Below are 17,130 nucleotides of genomic sequence, written 5' to 3' on the forward strand. Positions count from 1 at the left end.
TGTTATGCCTTCACATTACTGCATCATACAGAACAGTTCCACTGCCCTAAAAATTTCTCTGCACTTCACATAATCCTCCTCTCCAAGCTCCCAGCAACTACACCTGTTCACTCTCTATTGTTTTTCCTTTCCACATCTGTAGATGTTTGTTTTGCCTTTTCCATATCTGAGGCTATTTAGTTTTTACCAGAGAAAAAACCGGATCCCACCCTGCCACCACCAACTCCTCCTAGTGAGAGAAGAAAGTGTTATTTACAGATAGATGTCTGTTGGTAAAAACTGGACAGAAAAAAGTGGTTTGGGGTCTCACTGTTTTGTTTTGTTTTTTTCTGTTTCAGGGCCCAAGCTGCCAGGGGTCCCCAGGCCCTAAAAGAGGTTCCCAGGCTAGGGATCAAATTAGAGCTGCAGCTGCCAGCCACAGCCACAGCAGTGGCAGCTCCAAGCTGCATCTGTGACCTACACCACAGCTCGCAGCAACATGGGATCCTTAAAGCACTGAGCGAAGCCAGAGATCAAACCCGCACCCTCATGGGCACTGGTCAGGTTCATTACCACTGAACCATGACAGGAACTCTGGGGTCTCATTGTTGATTGAAGGTTTCAGTTGGTGGTCCTGTTTTCCATCTTATGCCTCACTCCCACTTCACATGGTACCTGAAAATCCCAAGACCAGAGCCTACTGGGTTCAGTCTCTACAGAGAATGAACAGCTGTTCTGTAGGGCTAGAGGTGGTCATGGCTCTGGACAGAGGGGCACAACTGGGCCCTAAATGCTTTTTTAATGTAGACTTTTAGCCAGCCCTCCTCTCTCTCTCTCTTTGCCTCTTGCTTTTTTCAAGTACCAGGGCCTCCATTCCTGAGCATTTCTAGAGTTACCATTGTCATTGCTTGTTTCTCAGAAGAATCACTCTCTGCAGACTCTTAGGTGTCACTGTTTTCTCTGATAAGCTCTTACTTCTCTGTCAGCTTTCTGTCTTCTAAATTGTGTTAAGCTCTCTTGTCCTTGTGGGTTTATACCAGGCTTAGCCAAAAGTCTCATTTGCTTTTTGGAGTTTGCTATTTTATTTATTTATTTATTTATTTTGTCTTTTTGCCTTTTCTAGGGCCGCTCCCGCAGCATATGGAGGTTCCCAAGCTAGGGGTCTAATCAGAGCTGTTGCTGCCGGCCTACGCCAGAGCCACAGCAACGTGGGATCCAAGCCTTGTCTGTGAACTACATCACAGTTCACGGCAATGCTGGATCCTTAACCAACTGAGCAAGGCCAGGGATTGAGCCCACAACCTCACGGTTCCTAGTTGGATTCATTAACTACTGTGCCACGACGGGAACTCAGGTAGTTTGCTATTTTGTGCAATTGAGATTATAACAACTGGAAAATGTTAAGAGCCGTATGAATTGCAATTCCTTATACGACTTGTCTCTCCTTGAGACAAATATAGCTCTTAATGTACAGTAATGATAAAAAATAATTTGCATGTAATTGATTTCTTTTTCTTTTTTTTTTAGGACCACACCTGCAGCACATGGAGTTTCCCAGGCTAGGGGTTGAATTGGAGCTACAGTTACCAGCCCATGCCACAGGCCACAGCAACGCTGGATCCGAGCCAAGTCTGCAACCTACACCACAGCTCACAGCAGCACAGGATCCTTAACCCCCTGAGTAAGGCCAGGGATTCAGCCCACATCCTTATGGATCCTAGTCGGGTTCGTTAATCGCTGAGCCACAAATGGAACCTTTCTTTTTTTTTAAATCAAATTTATTTAGGTATTATTTACATATGAAATACTCATTTTAAAAATTAATTAATTGGGAGTTTCCATTGTGGCTCAGCAGAAGTGAATCTAACTAGTATCCATGAGGACGAAGGTTTGATCCCTGGCCTCCCTCAGCGGGTTAAGGATCCAGCGTTGCCGTGGGCTGTGGTATAGGTCGCAGATGCAGACATGTCTCGGATCCCTCATTGCTGTGGCTGTGGCATAGGCCAGCAGCTACAGCTCCAATTCAGCCCCTAGCCTGGGAACCTCCATGTGCCGTGGATGTGGCCCTAAAAAAATATAAAAAATTAGTTTTTATTGGAATATAGTTAACGTACATGCTCATTTCTTCATGAGCATTCTCTGACTATTCTTGGGTCAGAAATAAACCTATAAAAAACTGTTAGTAGTATTCTTTTGAAACTTGCTGAAGTTAACATTTCTGCTTCATTCATAGTTGCTCCCATGGAGACACCATAGTAACTGTAACTGCTGGCAGGGTTTGGAAGTTTCTACATTGACTTTCTTTTATGGCAGTTTGTTCTTTCACACACTCTCTTTCTTATTCTTTTGTAGCAAGTGGAATATCAGCAGGTCAGACTGATTTATATTATTCACAACTTAACTTTGGACATTTCATTAAAAAAACAGAATTCAAGATCTATTCTTAGTAACAGAAGTAAAATATTTATAAAATTCCTAATTGTTTCTATAATTCCAGTAAGTGGAACTGCTACCTTCTAATGATTTACATTTATGTTTTTTTTGAAGTTGTTTGAATTTTGTTTATTTAATTAATTTTTTAGGGCTTCAGGTGTGGCATATAGAAGTTCCCAGGATATGGGTTGAATCAGAGCTGTAGCTGCTGGCCTATACCACAGCCACGGCAACTCCAGATCCAAACTGCATCTATAACCTACATCATAGCTCTAGGCAACTCCAGATCCTTAACCCTCTGAGCGGGGCCAGGGATTGAACCCACATCCTCATGGATACTAGTTGAATTAGTTTTCACTGAGCCACAAAGGGAATTCCTATTTATTTATTATTAATGTATAATATTATATACATTTCAGATAGTGAGTCACAATTTTTAAAGGTTATACTCCATTTGTAGTTATTACAAAATATTGGCTATATACCCTGTGTTGTACAATAGATCCTCATAGCTTATTTATTTTATATGTGGTAGTTTACTCCCATCTTGTCCCTCCCCTTTCCCTCTTCCCATTGGTAACCACTAGTTTATTTTCCACATCTGTGAGTCTCTTTCTTTTTTGTTATATTCACTAATTTGTTTTATTTTTCAGATTCCACTTAGTGATATCATGGTATATGGTTATGTTTTACTGAATGTACTGAAAGGAGTGTATGCATTTTCTTACCCCGAGGGACCAAATGAAAGGAGATGAAAGAGCAATTTTAAGAAGGGCTACCTAGCCAGGTGAAGGCTTAGGTTAAAGAGATGCTGTTCGTGTGCCCATTGCCGGCCGCCTGGCTCTCTCAATGTGATCTCATTTACTTTCATTCTCCAAAATGACCACCAAGGTAGCCATGAACTCTTTACAGATATGAATTTGGAGCCTTTGTCTTCAGTCAGGGCAGAGCCAAAATGGGAACCCAGAGCCTTTGCACTTTCCACTGGGCCAGTTTTCCTAACTCAGGCCCTGAATTTCCCGTGTGATTTTCTTCCGGGTTAGTGAGAGCCAGTGTACCACAGTGGGTAAGCATGGACTCTAAAGCCACACTACCCCCATTCTCAAGTCTGCTCCACCATGTACCACTCGTGCTTTGTACCTCCATTCCTCTATCTGTAAAATGGAGAGATTGGTAGTTGCTGTGGGAATTAATATTGTAAGACACCTAGTAAACATTATACAAGTATTTACTAAATAATAGGTATATTCTATTGGATTCGACCATCTACTGTACTCAGTACTTGAAAGCAAATATTATCTTTTTTATCCTTCCCATAAGGGACAGCCCTATGGAAACAGACGTGTGTTGATGTGAGAGAGTTCCTTCTTTCATGGAAGTTTTGGGCCACACAGGTAATACATGTCACTTAGCAGTGTCAACCCTCAAATAATGTTCTTAAGCAAAATCTAAGTGCTTTTTAAGACTTGCACATCCTTGAATAGCTACATAGAGTTTTTTTTTTTTTCTTTTTTTTGACACACCCACGGCATACAGAAATTCTGGGGCCAGGGCTCAAACACACGCCAGAGCAGTGCCCCAAGCCACAGCAGTGACAATGCTGGATCCTTAAGCTTCTGAGCCCTCAGGGAACTCTCTACATAGAGCTTTAATACGGGTGAAAAATTCCAGTGGTTGGACTTAAATAATCAGATGAGAAATGGTAAAATAATCTAATTGTCTTTATAAAGTGAGGAGGCTGAGCTGTAGGACTCCAAAAACATGTGATCTTTATCATCATTAAGCTTCTTGGGGAGTTCCTGTTGTGGCTCAGAGGTGACAAACCCAACTAGTATCCATGAAGCCACAGGTTCAGTCCCTGGCCTCGCTCAGTGGGTTAAGGATCTGGCATTGCTGTGAGCTGATATGGCTTGGATCTGGTGTGCTGTGGCATAGGCCAGGCAGCTGCAGCTCTTATTTGACGTCTAGCCTGGGAACTTACGTATGCTGCAGGTGCGGCCTTTAAAAAAAAAAAAAAAAGAAAAGAAAAGAAAAAGTTTCTTGGTTTAGCCAGCTAACTCAGACCTGGAATGTAGATGTTGATATGCTTAGATTAAAAAATGGAATGATGTAACAGATGAAAATCCTCTGGTGTCATTTGCCTGATTAAAATTCCCAAGGCTGCCTGTCTGGCGCATGAAGCAACCATAAGATTGCAGAAATCTTTGGTTATAGCTTTGTATCCTTTTTGTCCATTAGCCATTGTCGCTTCTTATCCCTGTGTTGAATAAATCGATGACCTTGGTTCCATACTGCACCTCAGAGGTTGCTTTTTAAATGAAGGAATTAAGACAATACTGTTATCACTTGTGGGCCAGTGACCTCCCCATGATGTTACCCTCCTCCAGTGCAGACTCAGGGACAGCATGTCTGTTTCAGAATACCAATAATTCCCCATGGGTCGGGGATTAAATAGTGTCAACAACTAAAGATTAACCTTTGCTTGCTTGTAGAAACAACAAAGTAAAGGAGCTAAAAGAGTTCATAGTCTGAGGGGTAAACAGACTGAAAAGGATAGTGTTTCTCAATCTGGGAGACAGTTTCACATCCATCTGAGGAAAGCATCAGAGTAACTTCAATCAAGCACTCCAGGCTTAGGCTAGACTTCCAATGGCTCACCCACATGATGGATGGGTGAAGAGCCCTGATTGGAGAATCAGTGGCTTCTGAAGAGGCAGCTGATGAAGCTTCTGCCAGGTAATTGTCGGGTAATTTGTCTTGATTAATGAGGTTATGAGGTAGAAAAGCAAACAAAGCTGAGCAGGAGAACTCATTTTTCCCTTTGTGCTATAGAGCAGGTGCCTTTAGGAGCAGAGAGACACTGGTGTGCCCAGCTGCCCTTCATTAACATCAGATCAGTTGCTGGCTTTAGGGAGCATTTGATTAGTGTTTGGGATGTTGTGGTTAGAAATTCCTCTTTTACCATGTTCCCCCACGGGGAAGATCCTGTTGAAGTGATATCTGTGTGTTTAGTTTTCCAAGTACTGTTGACCCTTGAACAACTCAGAGGTTAGGGGCGTAGGATTTTCTACACAGTCAAAAGTTTACTTACAATTTCTGTCCGGCCCTCTGTTTACCCGGTTCCTCCATATCTGTGATTCCACATCCTCAGTAGATTTAACCTGGATCCTGTAGCCCTGTAGTATTTACTATTGAAAAATAGTGGACCCATGCAATTCAAACTTGTGTTGTTCAAGGGTCAGCTGTAGTAGGAATTTTTTTTTTTCTTTTTAGGGCTGCACCTGCGTCATATGGAAGTTCCCAGGCTAGAGGTTGAATGGAAGCTGCAGCTGCCTGGCCTATGCCACAGCCACAGCAATGCCAGATCTGAGCCTTGTCTGTGACCTACACCACAGCTCATGGCAACTCCAGATCATTAACCCATGAGTGAGGCAAGGGGTCAAACCTGCATCCTCATGGATACTGGTCAGGTTTGTTACCACTGAGCCACAATGGGAACTCTGGAATTCTTGATAATAACCCAACAGAATGCTGCTGCTAGTGGTAGTTATTGAGTACTTATGGTATGGAAGAAGAAGAGAGGCAATATTATGTTTTGGTTAAGAGCTGGGTCCTGAAATGAAACTCTTGGGTTTGATTCCTCACGGTACCATTTACAAACTTTGTGATTTTGAGTAAATGAACCTTTTTGGGCTTTGGTTTTCTCATTTATAAAATGGAAATAGCACTCCATCCATGTTAGCTGCTGTTGCTAGAAGCACTGTTGTTGTTGACCAATGACTGTGGGAAGAAGGCCAAGGTCATCAACCCCTTTCTGGGTCCTTCTCACATCAAGTATGATGAGTGAGGTAAGTGCATGAGCCTGGGGAGTTGATACATTTCTCTTCTGTAACTCCAATTTTTCTCTCCAGCAGCAGCTTCCCAGTGAGTACAAATGACTTCATTCTTTTTTTTTTTAAGAAAAATTTTATTATAGTTAATTTACAGTATTCTGTCAATTTCTACTGTACATTAAAGTGGCCCATATACATATATATACATTCTTTTTCTCACATTATCCTCCATCATGTTCCATCACAAGCGACTAGATATAGTTCCCTGTGCTATACAGCAGGATCTCATTGCTTATCCACTCCAAATGCAATCATTGCAACAAGTGACCTCATTCTTTCTCATGGATACTTTTATGCTGGTTCATTACCTGTGAAATCAAGGATTTCTCCCTTATCATTGTGAATAGACAAACCTTTATTGATTTTTTTCCCATTACCATGGGCTGTTAGCTAAGAGATCTGATCTGTCACAAACGGAAGAATTTGCCTCAACATTCTTGAAATCTCTCTGACCAGGGCAATGCTTAGTCCTTAATTAAGATAGTGCTATAGAGGAGCAGAAAGAAGTCAGGAGTTATATCTCTGGGTTGAGATGAAAAGGACTCAAGAGAAAAGCCTGAGACTAGACATTAGCCGAGCAGCTCAGCTGGTTGAAAGTTGCCTTTGTTTAACGCCCAACTTCTCAGACGATTTTCCTCGGCTGAGTGGGCTTGGTGGGACACTAGCTTGAGAGTGTCGCTTAGCAACGAGATTTTGTGGCACCCGATTCTCAAAGAATCAAGCAACCCATCCCCTGCCAGCCCTCTACCCACCCTCTGCTACCATCCCGAGCTTCCTATTAGACAATCAAGTGTGTGCTAGAGGGAGGGACTAGAGGAGGGGGGCGAAGTTTAATCATTGAACTAAGCAGCCTGGAAGTATTTAATCTGTAGCACCTAGTTCCCTGGAGGCCTCCAGACTGAACTGGAAGCAGGTAGTGCTCTGGAGACGTGGGAGTAAACACTGCCCCCGGAAATCTCTGCTCATCCCAGGAGAAACCACACTTTTGGAAAATGTTTGCGGTACACTTGATGGCATTTTACTTCACCAAGCTGAAGGAGGATCAGATCAAGAAGGTAAGGACACACAGAGCTGAGAGATCCTTGGTTCAGTCTTTTCTGACAGAGCTAACTGCTCCCATGCCTACATGCGAAAGGGTTTAAGAGAGCTTGTTAGAAGGGGTGCTGGGAACACAGGGGCTGTGAAATACTCATAGAGGGAGAGGAGGAAGTAAATCTCCCACGGGCTGCATGTTTCATGCTGTCCTGAGCCTTGAATTTCACTCAGACTTCCTGGTAGATACCAGACAGGAAGGGAATGAGCAGAAAGGCTTTAGAAAGCTTGAAGACGATTGTGTTTGATGTGAGGAATGTTTCAGGGGAAGGGCTACAGTGGAGAGTCATTTTTAAAATTTGAGAACTTTAAAAATAATTCATGTGATTCATGTGATTCTTGGACGCCACAGCTCAGCGGGTTAAGAACCCAGCTAGTATCCATGAGGATGTGGGTTCCATCCCTGGCCTCCTTCAGTGGGTTAAAGATCCGGCGTTGCCATGAGCTGTGGTATAGGTTGCAGGCAAGGCTCAGATCTGGCGTTGCTGTGGCTGTGGTGTAGACCAGCAGCTGCAGCTCTGATTTGACCCCTAGGCTGGGAATTTGCATATGCTGCAGGTGCAGCCTTAAAAAAAAATATGATTCTTCACGTGCTTGAAAGAATATAAATGCAGACCTCAAGAGGGGTGTGGGTTTTCACATACAATAATCAAAATATGTAAAATGGGCATGGGCTGTTTGCCAGTGGTATACTATTAATGATGTGCATCATCTTGCTACTTTGCCCAAGAAGCCTGTCTACAAAATTCATCCCAAGGTGGGCTGGTTAAAAGTTGCCAAGGCTCAACTAGGGGCCATGGGCATTCTCTCCTGGCAGCCTGGATTGAGCCCAGCCTGCCACTCTAGCCACACCAGCTGCCAGTGGCAGGGCCCTGGGCACAAACATCTCTCAATTTATAGATAACAGAAGTCCTCCCAACAAGTGGATTTAACCACGATTACCCAAGTATTAAATCCAAGTCTCTGACTCCTCCTCCAACATTCTTTGCATTGTGTCATGATGCCTCCTGGCTTTTCAAACTGAGAGAAAGCCAGCATCCTGGCAACCCTCTGTGCTGGGTGGAATAACCTTCCACTACATTCTGTTCTTTTAGAGACTTGGATTACAGGTTATAGCAAATCTTAAAATATTGTGATCAGCAGAGTTAAGCTGTCTTAACTTTCATTTGTTGAATAGATTCATGGAGCCCTCTACTGGCTTCTTAAGGAGGTGGGAAAGTTCTGTAAGAATTCATGTTTTATTGTGACCTCTAAGTAAAGATGCCTCCTGTGTGGTGTCTTTCCAGCCCACAAGGGGAGTCTTTGGAATCTTTATTCCTCTGGTTCTTGTAAATTGGTTTCGTTTCCTTGGGCCTCTTTGTGGTGGTTAACCTTTAGTTACACCCTAGGATCAGGCTGGACATGTTTGTCCACCAGCCCAGGTGTAGGCCCAGGAGGCAAGATATACAGCCTTCACTGATCTGTTCCAGGTCCTTCTGGGAGGAAGGTCAGCCTTTGTCAGGGCCTGGGGAAGGCAGGAAAGAGAGTGAGCTGAGCAGGGATAGTCAGGAGCACTTTGCAGCCACCTTGAGTGACCCAGCAGGTGTCAGGGGGAGCAAGGGAGGCTGGTTTATGAGTTGCTGGGATGAGTCACAGGTTCTGAGAACACCAACTCATTCAGTCCTCCTCGTGATGAAAACACACCTGGTCAAAAGTCATGGGCTCTTTCTCCATCTCATCCAGGTAGTGAATCTCCTCCTTACTTCCTGTGCTTTCTGCCTCTAGAGTCAAGATCCTGGGCCCTTCTTGCCCTCAAGGGTTACTATTCAGACCCTGGAACAATTTTTTTAAATCTCCCCATATCAGCATTAAAACAAGAAGGAAAGAGAGGGAAAAAAGAGAAAGAAAAGAAAAGGGAAACAACTCTTACGGTTTCTTTTCCAATTCAATATATTGATGTTATTTGACCTACTGATAACACTGGGTTGGGTCCGGTCACCAACCTGCTGATCGTTCATTCATAAAAGGAGGACTGGTTAAGTTTTTCCATGTGTACTCTTTACAGTTTAGTAAGTCAACATTACAAAAACTGGAAACGTTAACTTTAATCCTCACAAACACTGTCATATTTGCCATGTGGAAGCCCTTGCAGTCTTTTTTTTTCACAGCGGGTGTTTCTACAGTTATATTTACATTGTCGATACCCTTCCAGATCTGTGTCTTTCACTTACTGTTATATTGAAACCACTTAATGTACATTTTTCCCTTTCTCCATAATTATCACCTTAATATCTTCCTAATATTCAGTCGATTTGGATATGCTGTAATTTAACCTTCTCCCTCTTGTTAGACATTCAGCCACTTTCATAAACATTTTTAATAATTAAAATATTGCTATGATAGACATTGGCATGTATTTCATGTTCTCCACATTTGGGGATTATTTCCTAAGGCTAGATTCCCAGAAGTGAAACCACTAAGTTACAGAGTTGAACCATTTTATGATTTTCCTTCATAATATGGGACCTTTGGACTAAGGGATTGCTAGAGGCCCTTCCAGCTTCTGCATTCTATAATTCAGCAGCTCTGAGCTTACTCGTTGTCTCTTCTGTTAACGAACCGTGAGGCACTCTAAGAGTGGGGTTGGTTTTCTGCAACCCAAGTCCCCTTCCTTGGTGCCTGCAACATATGTGCCCAGTTATGCAGGCCTCAAATCACCTGTTTGGATTTAAAATACAGCCTTTTTGTCCCCGTATGTGTTTCATTCTTGCCTTCTAGCTGCTGTATCAGTGCTGTGGAAGATAGAAAGAATAAACAAGAAACTAATGCTAAGTTGACATTTTTTCTATCATAACTTTAATGTATTGAAACAGCAGGAATAGTAACCCAGAGTACTGAATGATGCTGTTAAACTTCAGCAGGCAGGTGATCTCCAAAAGGTCTCAAAACCATTACAGGGGATGATACTATGGGGATGCCTGGAAATGTTCTTTATACGCTGGGGCTGAGCAAAAATGAGCAGTAGATTCTGGGCACTATCTGAGGGGCCTTGGGTTGATAAAGGAGCAAGTTTAGTTCCTGTGTAGTATGTTTCACCCTTCTCTAAGCCCCAATTACTCGGGTCGTGTCCCTTTTGTCAGTTTTCTCCTTGTGTGTCGCACTGTGCCAACCAATTAGTCATAAACAGACTCAGAGTGAACAGGAAGCTCTTAATGAAGCATGACCTTGTTCCACCCTTTCTCCTCAAATATGCTGAAAGCCCAATTGTCTTCTTTTGTTAATGGCTCTCTGATGGTTTTCTGGCTTCTCTGGCCCCCAATCTTTGGGGGATCGATGGATCCTAGAGCTATGGATCATTTCAGTGCCTAGGACTCCATGTGGCCCTGGACTGATCTGGGATGCTTGCCCTCTAGGCCTGGCTGATGGCTGGGGACCCTCTAATAATAAAGGTCATGTGGCCTTTGAACTTTGGTATAATTTGTCTGTGGGGCTTGAGAGTCCCACATGAAGCATGAAGCAGAACCAGGCCATGGTGTGAGGAATGTGGAAATCGCATTATAGTCCTAGTGCCTCCACTTATCAACGGCTCTCCTGATGCTGCCTAATGGCTCTGAATCTTGGAATCCTCATCTATCAATTAGGGAAAATAATTTTGGCCTTACCTGGCTGCCTCAAATGGATGTCTTGGTGATTAGATGAAGTGACATACATGAAAGCACTTTGTAGACTGCAACAAATGTTCTTAGCCTTAGATGAAAGCATGGGGGAGCAATTCCTGCAAGAATATGCCAAGATCAAGGCTCCTTGTGACCTGGATGAATAGAGAGGCTGATCAGTATGTAAAGCAGGGTGGCACATACAGGGTGCCTATGCCACTGTCCTTCCTCCTGATACTCTATCCCACAAGTCCTGGGAATCCAGGCCAACACCACCAAGTGATTAGCATTAGCATGGGGTGGAAGGTACTATGATATGACCTATTACCTTCAAGTGGACTATGCACAGCAATAGTCATTTTTATATCTTCCCTCCCTTGGGGCAGTGGTCCTTTGTCCCATTTCCTGGTTACTGGAGTGACATTTCTAATAGCAATTTGAGCTGGCTTTAACAATTAAACTTCAGGCATTCCCTGGTGGCCTAGAGATTAAGGATTCGGTGGTGTTACTGCTGTGGCTTGGGTCTGATCCCTAGCCTGGGAACTTCCACATGCCGTGGGCAAGGCCAAAATAAAAAAATTAAACTTCATCTTAATTAAAACAACCTCAGTAGAAATTATCATGCTTAGTGAGGTTAGTTAGGCAGACACAAACGTCATATGTTATCACATGTGGAATCTAAAAAAGGACATAATGAACTTTGCAGAACCGATACTGACTCACAGACTTTGAAAAATTTTTGGTTTCCAAATGAGACAGGGTGGAGGGATGGGCAGGGAGTTTGGGATGGAAATGCTATAAAATTGGTTGTGATGATCGTTGTACAACTAAAAATGTAATAAAATTCATTGAGTTTAAAAAAAAACTCTTAAAAAACAATTGGAAATTTAAAGCACTGAGCTTTAGAGATTGCTCTTGGAAATTGAATTTATCACTGAGCTTCCTAGCAACCTATAAACAAAGGGAAACATGTCTGAATATATATTGTTATTATTGCACAAAAGAAAGCTAATGTGTTTAGAAATGTATAGTTTGGAGTTCCCATCGTGGCGCAGTGGAAACGAATCTAACTTGGAACCATGAGGTTGCAGGTTTGATCCCTGGCCTTGCTCAGTGGGTTAAGGATCTTGTGTTGCTGTGAGCTGTGGTGTAGGTCGCAGATGCGGCTTGGATCTGGCGTTGCTGTGGCTCTGGCATAGGCCGGCAACTACAGCTCTGATTAGACCCCTAGCCTGGGAACCTCCATGTGCTGCAGGTGCGGCCCTAAAAAGACAAAAAGACCAAAAAAAAAAAAAAAAAAAAAAAAAGAGAAAAAGAAAAGAAATTTATAGTTCAAGCTATAGCCAGTCTTTTCCAGTAGAGAGGCAATGGATCAATGGTGAAGTCCTTGAACTAGGAATTAGAAACTGAATCCTTTTTAGTTTTTGCCCCTCCATTGTCCCATCAGAAAAGTGGGGGAGTCATTTTTCTTCCTCAGAGTTTGTCCTTCAGAGGAATAAGTCTCTACCTCCTCAGCCTTCCATTCCATTCTGTTCTAACTCCCCACGTTGCCCCAGCTTGATGAGGGTTTAGGCAAGAAACTTTTGGGTATACACATCAAGAAGCTGCCCCAAGTCAGGAATGCAGCTTCATACTTGGAGTGGGAATTTATAGCCTTGAATGGAGGGCAGGTGCCCCATACAGCCAACCTTGATGACTCTGGCATCTGTTCCAGGTGGACAGGTTCTTGTATCACATGCGGCTCTCAGATGAGACCCTTTTGGACATCATGGCCCGGTTCCAGGCTGAAATGCAGAAGGGCCTGGGGAAGGACACCAACCCCACAGCCTCAGTGAAGATGCTGCCCACCTTTGTCAGGGCCATTCCAGATGGCTCAGGTGAGTGGGCTGGGGGCTGCCAGGTTGTTGTGAATGGGCTGGTTGGCTCTTGGCTGATGGATACCTGAAGTTTGCTGCTGTACCCTGGATTATCTCTCCATCCCTCTCTCCACACCCCCTCACCCTCCCTCTCTTTGCTTCAGTCATGTTCAATACCAAAAGTTTCAGACCAAAGTTCAAATTCACCTCGCCTTTTCCCTGACCACCTTGGTCCTACACATTCTGTTCCCTCTCCTGCTGGAGATCCCAACATTCTTCCTCTTGTGAACGCCAGCTTGGCTTTTCAATCCCAGCGTAGAGATTACTGCCTTCATCTGGGAAGCATCCCCATCATGGGTTAGGTGCTTGTCAGAGTGCCTGTCACCTTGCTGTATATGAGAGTCTCCCCACTGGTCCAGCACTCCCTGAGGGCAGGGTCTGTGTCTTCTTTACCACAGCTCTCTGAGTGCTGCATCGTGCTTGATGCACACTAGGCCCTGAAGCATTTGGAGAATGGATACTAAATGGCATTTCATGCCTAGGTACCTAGATTCTAAGCTATAGATGGGAAGTAGTGGAAGATAGGAAGATGTAGTAGAAACAGTATTAAATATAATTCAAGAAACTTGCATTCTAGGCCCAGCACTGTCATTCCTCAGTGACATTTGGGAAAATGTTGAGCCTTAATTTTTCTATCTGTAAAATGTGTTTGCTATTGCTGCTGTAGTAATTTACCACAAATTTAGAAACTTTAAACAACACAGATTTATTCTCATAACTCTGGAGGTCAGAAGTTTTGTTCTTTTTTTAGGGCCACATGTGGGGCATGTGGAAGTTCCCAGTCTAGGGACTGAATTGGAGCTGTAGCCGCCAGCCTACGCCACAGCCACAGCAATGCCAGGTCCAAGTTGTGTCTGTGACCTACACCACAGCTCATGGCAATGCTGGATCCTTAACCCACTGAGCGAGGCCAGGGATTAAACCCACATCCTCATGGATACTAGTCAGGTTCTTTCCTGCTGAGCAACAGTGGGAATTCCTGGAAGTCAGAAGTTTAAATGGGTCTCCCTGGACTGAAATCAAGGTGTTGGCAGAGCTGCATTCCTTCGGGAGGGTCTGGAGCCTGTTTCCTTGCTTTTTCCAGCTTCTAGAGGCCATCCGCCTTCCTTGGCTCATGCACCTTCCATCTTCAAGCCGCATTGTAGCATCTTCAAATCTCTGACTCTGACACTTCTGCTTCCCTCTTCCACATTTAAAGACCCTGTGATTGGAGTTCCCACCATGGTGCAGTGGGTTAAGAACCTGATGGCAGCAGCTCAGGTGGCTGCAGAGGTGAGGGTTTGATCCCCAGCCCCATGCAGTGGGTTAAAGGATCCAGTGTTTTCACAGCTGAGGTTTGGATTTGATCCCTGGCCTGGAAAGTTCCAATAAACTGAAAAGATAGAGAGACCCTGTGATTACATTAGGCCCATTTAGGTAATCCAGGATATTCTCCCAACCTCAAGGTCAACCAATCAACCTTATCTGCAACCTTAATTCCCTTTTGTCACATAACCTAACATATTCACAGGATCCAAGAGTTAGGATGTAAACATCCTGGGGGAGCCATTGTTTTATTCACTACAGCCTGAGACCTCTAGAGAGAATGTATGGGGTTCCATCATACACTCCATGCTCAGCCTCTGTATAAAACCATAAGAGGGAAAGGAACTGGTATCTACGAGGAACCTCCTGTGGTCACAGGGTGCTAGGGACCCGCTGTCTCACACAGTCCCCGTAAGAACCCCATGGTCTAACTCTTGTCCCGACATCAGATGAGATCTGCGAGGACCGAGGGGCTTCCCCAATGTCAGGATCTCAGTGTTCCAACCAAGCTCCAGGAGCATCTTTGGGACTCTTGAAGGAGCAGGGACTAAGGTTTGGGGAGCTGTCAGGGACCTTTGATCGGATTATCAGGGCTCTGGGCTCCTTTGTAACAGTGCTTGAGCCAAGGTAGCTTGGCTCTGCCATTTGAGAGGCCCCTAGGAACTGTGGGGGGAAGACCCAGTCCCTTGCTGGTGGGGGTGCAGAGCATGGGTGGTGTACCACTATGGAGGAACATAAGCTGTGGAGAGAGGCAGCCCTGTCTGAAATCTCTGCTGAATTCTGACACTGCCCTTTGAGAATGCTGAAGGGACCGTCGTCTTTGATGGGTCACCTGGGGCCATTCCAAGGAAGCACCTGAGTCATGAGGTGTGTGCGAGGGAGGGAGCACCAGGTCAAAGTCCTCCTGACTTCCTGTACTTTGGCTCTTCTTGTGGAGGTGTGTCCCCAGAAGCAAAGGAGAGGGGCCTTTGATGGTCTGGAGGCTGCTGGCTAGATGTGCCTTCCTGGCCCTGGCTGCTTCAGGAAGGTTTGGAAGTGAAACTGGCCAAGTTTTATTTATTTTTATTTTTATTTTGCTTTTTTAGGGCTGCACCCACAGCCTATGGAATTTCCCAGGCTAGGGGTCCAGTTTTAGCCACAGCTGCCGGCCTACACCACAGCCAGAGCAGCTCAGGATCTGAGCTGCATCTGAGACATACACCACAGCTCATGGCAATGCTGGATCCTCAACCCACTGAGAGAGGCCAGGGACTGAACCTGCAACCTCACGATTCCTAGTCAGATTTGTTTCCACTGTGCTATGACGGGAACTCCAAAGCTGGCCAAGTGTTAGAAATTCTCTCCTCCTCATGCTAGAGGACATCATCTCCTTTCTTCACTGTCTTCTCAGAGCCTTTTTTCACCAGTAAATCTCACCAGTGATCCTACTGCAGTGAGGTCCCTGGACCCAGAGTGCCTCTGGAGCAGGTGACCTTGTTAAGTCCCAGAAGCACTGTACTCCTATCCTTATTAGTAAAAGGACATGGCCAGTTTGTCCTACCACCTTGTAGGTTTGTTAGGATCAGTCACGTGGAAGGAATGCTTTAAATTCTCCAAAATGTCCCAAGTCCTACAGAGCTCCTGTGAGCTGGTGGCATAATTTCACGATGACTAACAAACAAAACCAAACAGATAAAACTCTCCTCATCTCTTGGGACCTCCATTTCAGAAATGCATGCAGTTTCCAGAGAAATCCTTCTGAGTTGGCCTGCTCTCTAGTTTCCCCTCCTTTCCTGTGAATCTACCTGAGAGGGGGTAACTGCCCAGCCTTTTAGCCAGGGAGCTGTGGTTGATTCTTCTCTCTCTGTCTCTCTCTCTTTTTTTTAACGGCAATGCTGAATCCTCACCCATTGAGTGAGGCCAGGGATCGAACCGGCAACCTCATGGTTCCTAGTCAGATTCGTTTCAGCTGAGGAACTCCTGTCATTGATTCTTCTTACAAGTGCTTTCAAGCATGGTTATCATCTGTGTCTTTTTCTCCACCAGTCATGAGGGAAGGGAACAGGAAGTGCCCATCTTGTGACCTGAAAGGGACTGTGATTCTTTGGGCCCTGCCCCAGATGCCTCTTTTCTTGGCCTCTGTCTCCAGACAGCCTCCTCTGCCTCCAGGAGGGTGAGCCCAGGAGCCTCAGTGTCGCCAGCTGATGGGCCCAGGGGTCTGCGCTAGGTCAGGGGTCCCACGCTTGCCTGAGCATAAGACTCACTTGGGGTGATTCCTCATCATAATGACTACCCAGGCTTCTCTCCCTGGAGACTCTGAATCTCCGGGAATCCATGTATTCAGTCCTGTGCACCTTTGGGAGATGCTGTACCGGGGGGAGGGAAGGAGCAAGCTCACAAGGCCTGGCTGTGGCTTAGGAGAAGGAGATCCCTGGTGTCCGCAGCAGCCTGGAGCCGCTAAAAGATCTCTGAGGATCATCCCCACAGGCAGATTGTCAAGGAAATCTTGCCCTCTTGAAAGATCGTTTCTTTTTTTTTTTTTTGGTCTCTTTTTAGCACCGCACCCTAGGTATATGGAGGTTCCCAGGCTAGTGGTCAAATTGGGATCTGAGCCGCATCTGCAATCTATACCACAGCTCACGGCAACGCTGCATCCTTAACCCACTGAGCAAGGCCAGGGACCGAACCCACATCCTCATGGATACTAACCGGATTCGTTAACCTCTGAGCCATGACGGGAACTCCAGTTCATTTCTTTAAACAAAAAGTATTTTTGGAGTTCCCGTCGTGGTGCAGTGGTTAACGAATCCTACTAGGAACCATGAGTTTGCAGGTCTGATCCCTGGCCTCGCTCAGTGGGTTAAGGAGCCTGTGTTGCCATGAGCTGTGGTGTAGGTT

General features: G+C 44.8%; 1 protein-coding gene and 1 long non-coding RNA gene across 4 annotated transcripts in view; both read left to right on the top strand.

The window, feature by feature from the left end:
* Positions 1–3,668: 3,668 nt before the first annotated feature.
* On the top strand, positions 3,669–6,260 carry LOC146396862 (uncharacterized). The gene is made up of 3 exons (XR_014828054.1): positions 3,669–3,806; positions 4,905–5,148; positions 6,138–6,260. It is a non-coding gene; the product is annotated as an uncharacterized LOC146396862 (long non-coding RNA).
* Positions 6,261–7,191: 931 nt separating this feature from the next.
* Positions 7,192–17,130, top strand: part of HKDC1 (hexokinase domain containing 1) — a 70,837-nt gene continuing 60,898 nt past the window's right edge. For all 3 annotated transcript variants that reach the window (XR_014828010.1, XM_084997093.1, XM_001928882.5), the window contains exons 1-2: positions 7,192–7,360; positions 12,747–12,909. Coding sequence is in view for 1 of the 3 variants with exons in the window: in XM_001928882.5 (XP_001928917.1) it covers positions 7,298–7,360; positions 12,747–12,909 (226 nt within the window). In the remaining 2 variants the exon portion in view is untranslated. The remainder of the gene's footprint in view (positions 7,361–12,746; positions 12,910–17,130) is intronic.

The sequence above is a fragment of the Sus scrofa genome, chromosome 14, assembly GCF_054392235.1.
Source record: "Sus scrofa isolate SSC_HxYL_T2T_F1_AM1 chromosome 14, Sscrofa_HxYL_maternal_Yorkshire_Landrace_v2.0, whole genome shotgun sequence".
Lineage (NCBI taxonomy): Eukaryota > Metazoa > Chordata > Mammalia > Artiodactyla > Suidae > Sus > Sus scrofa.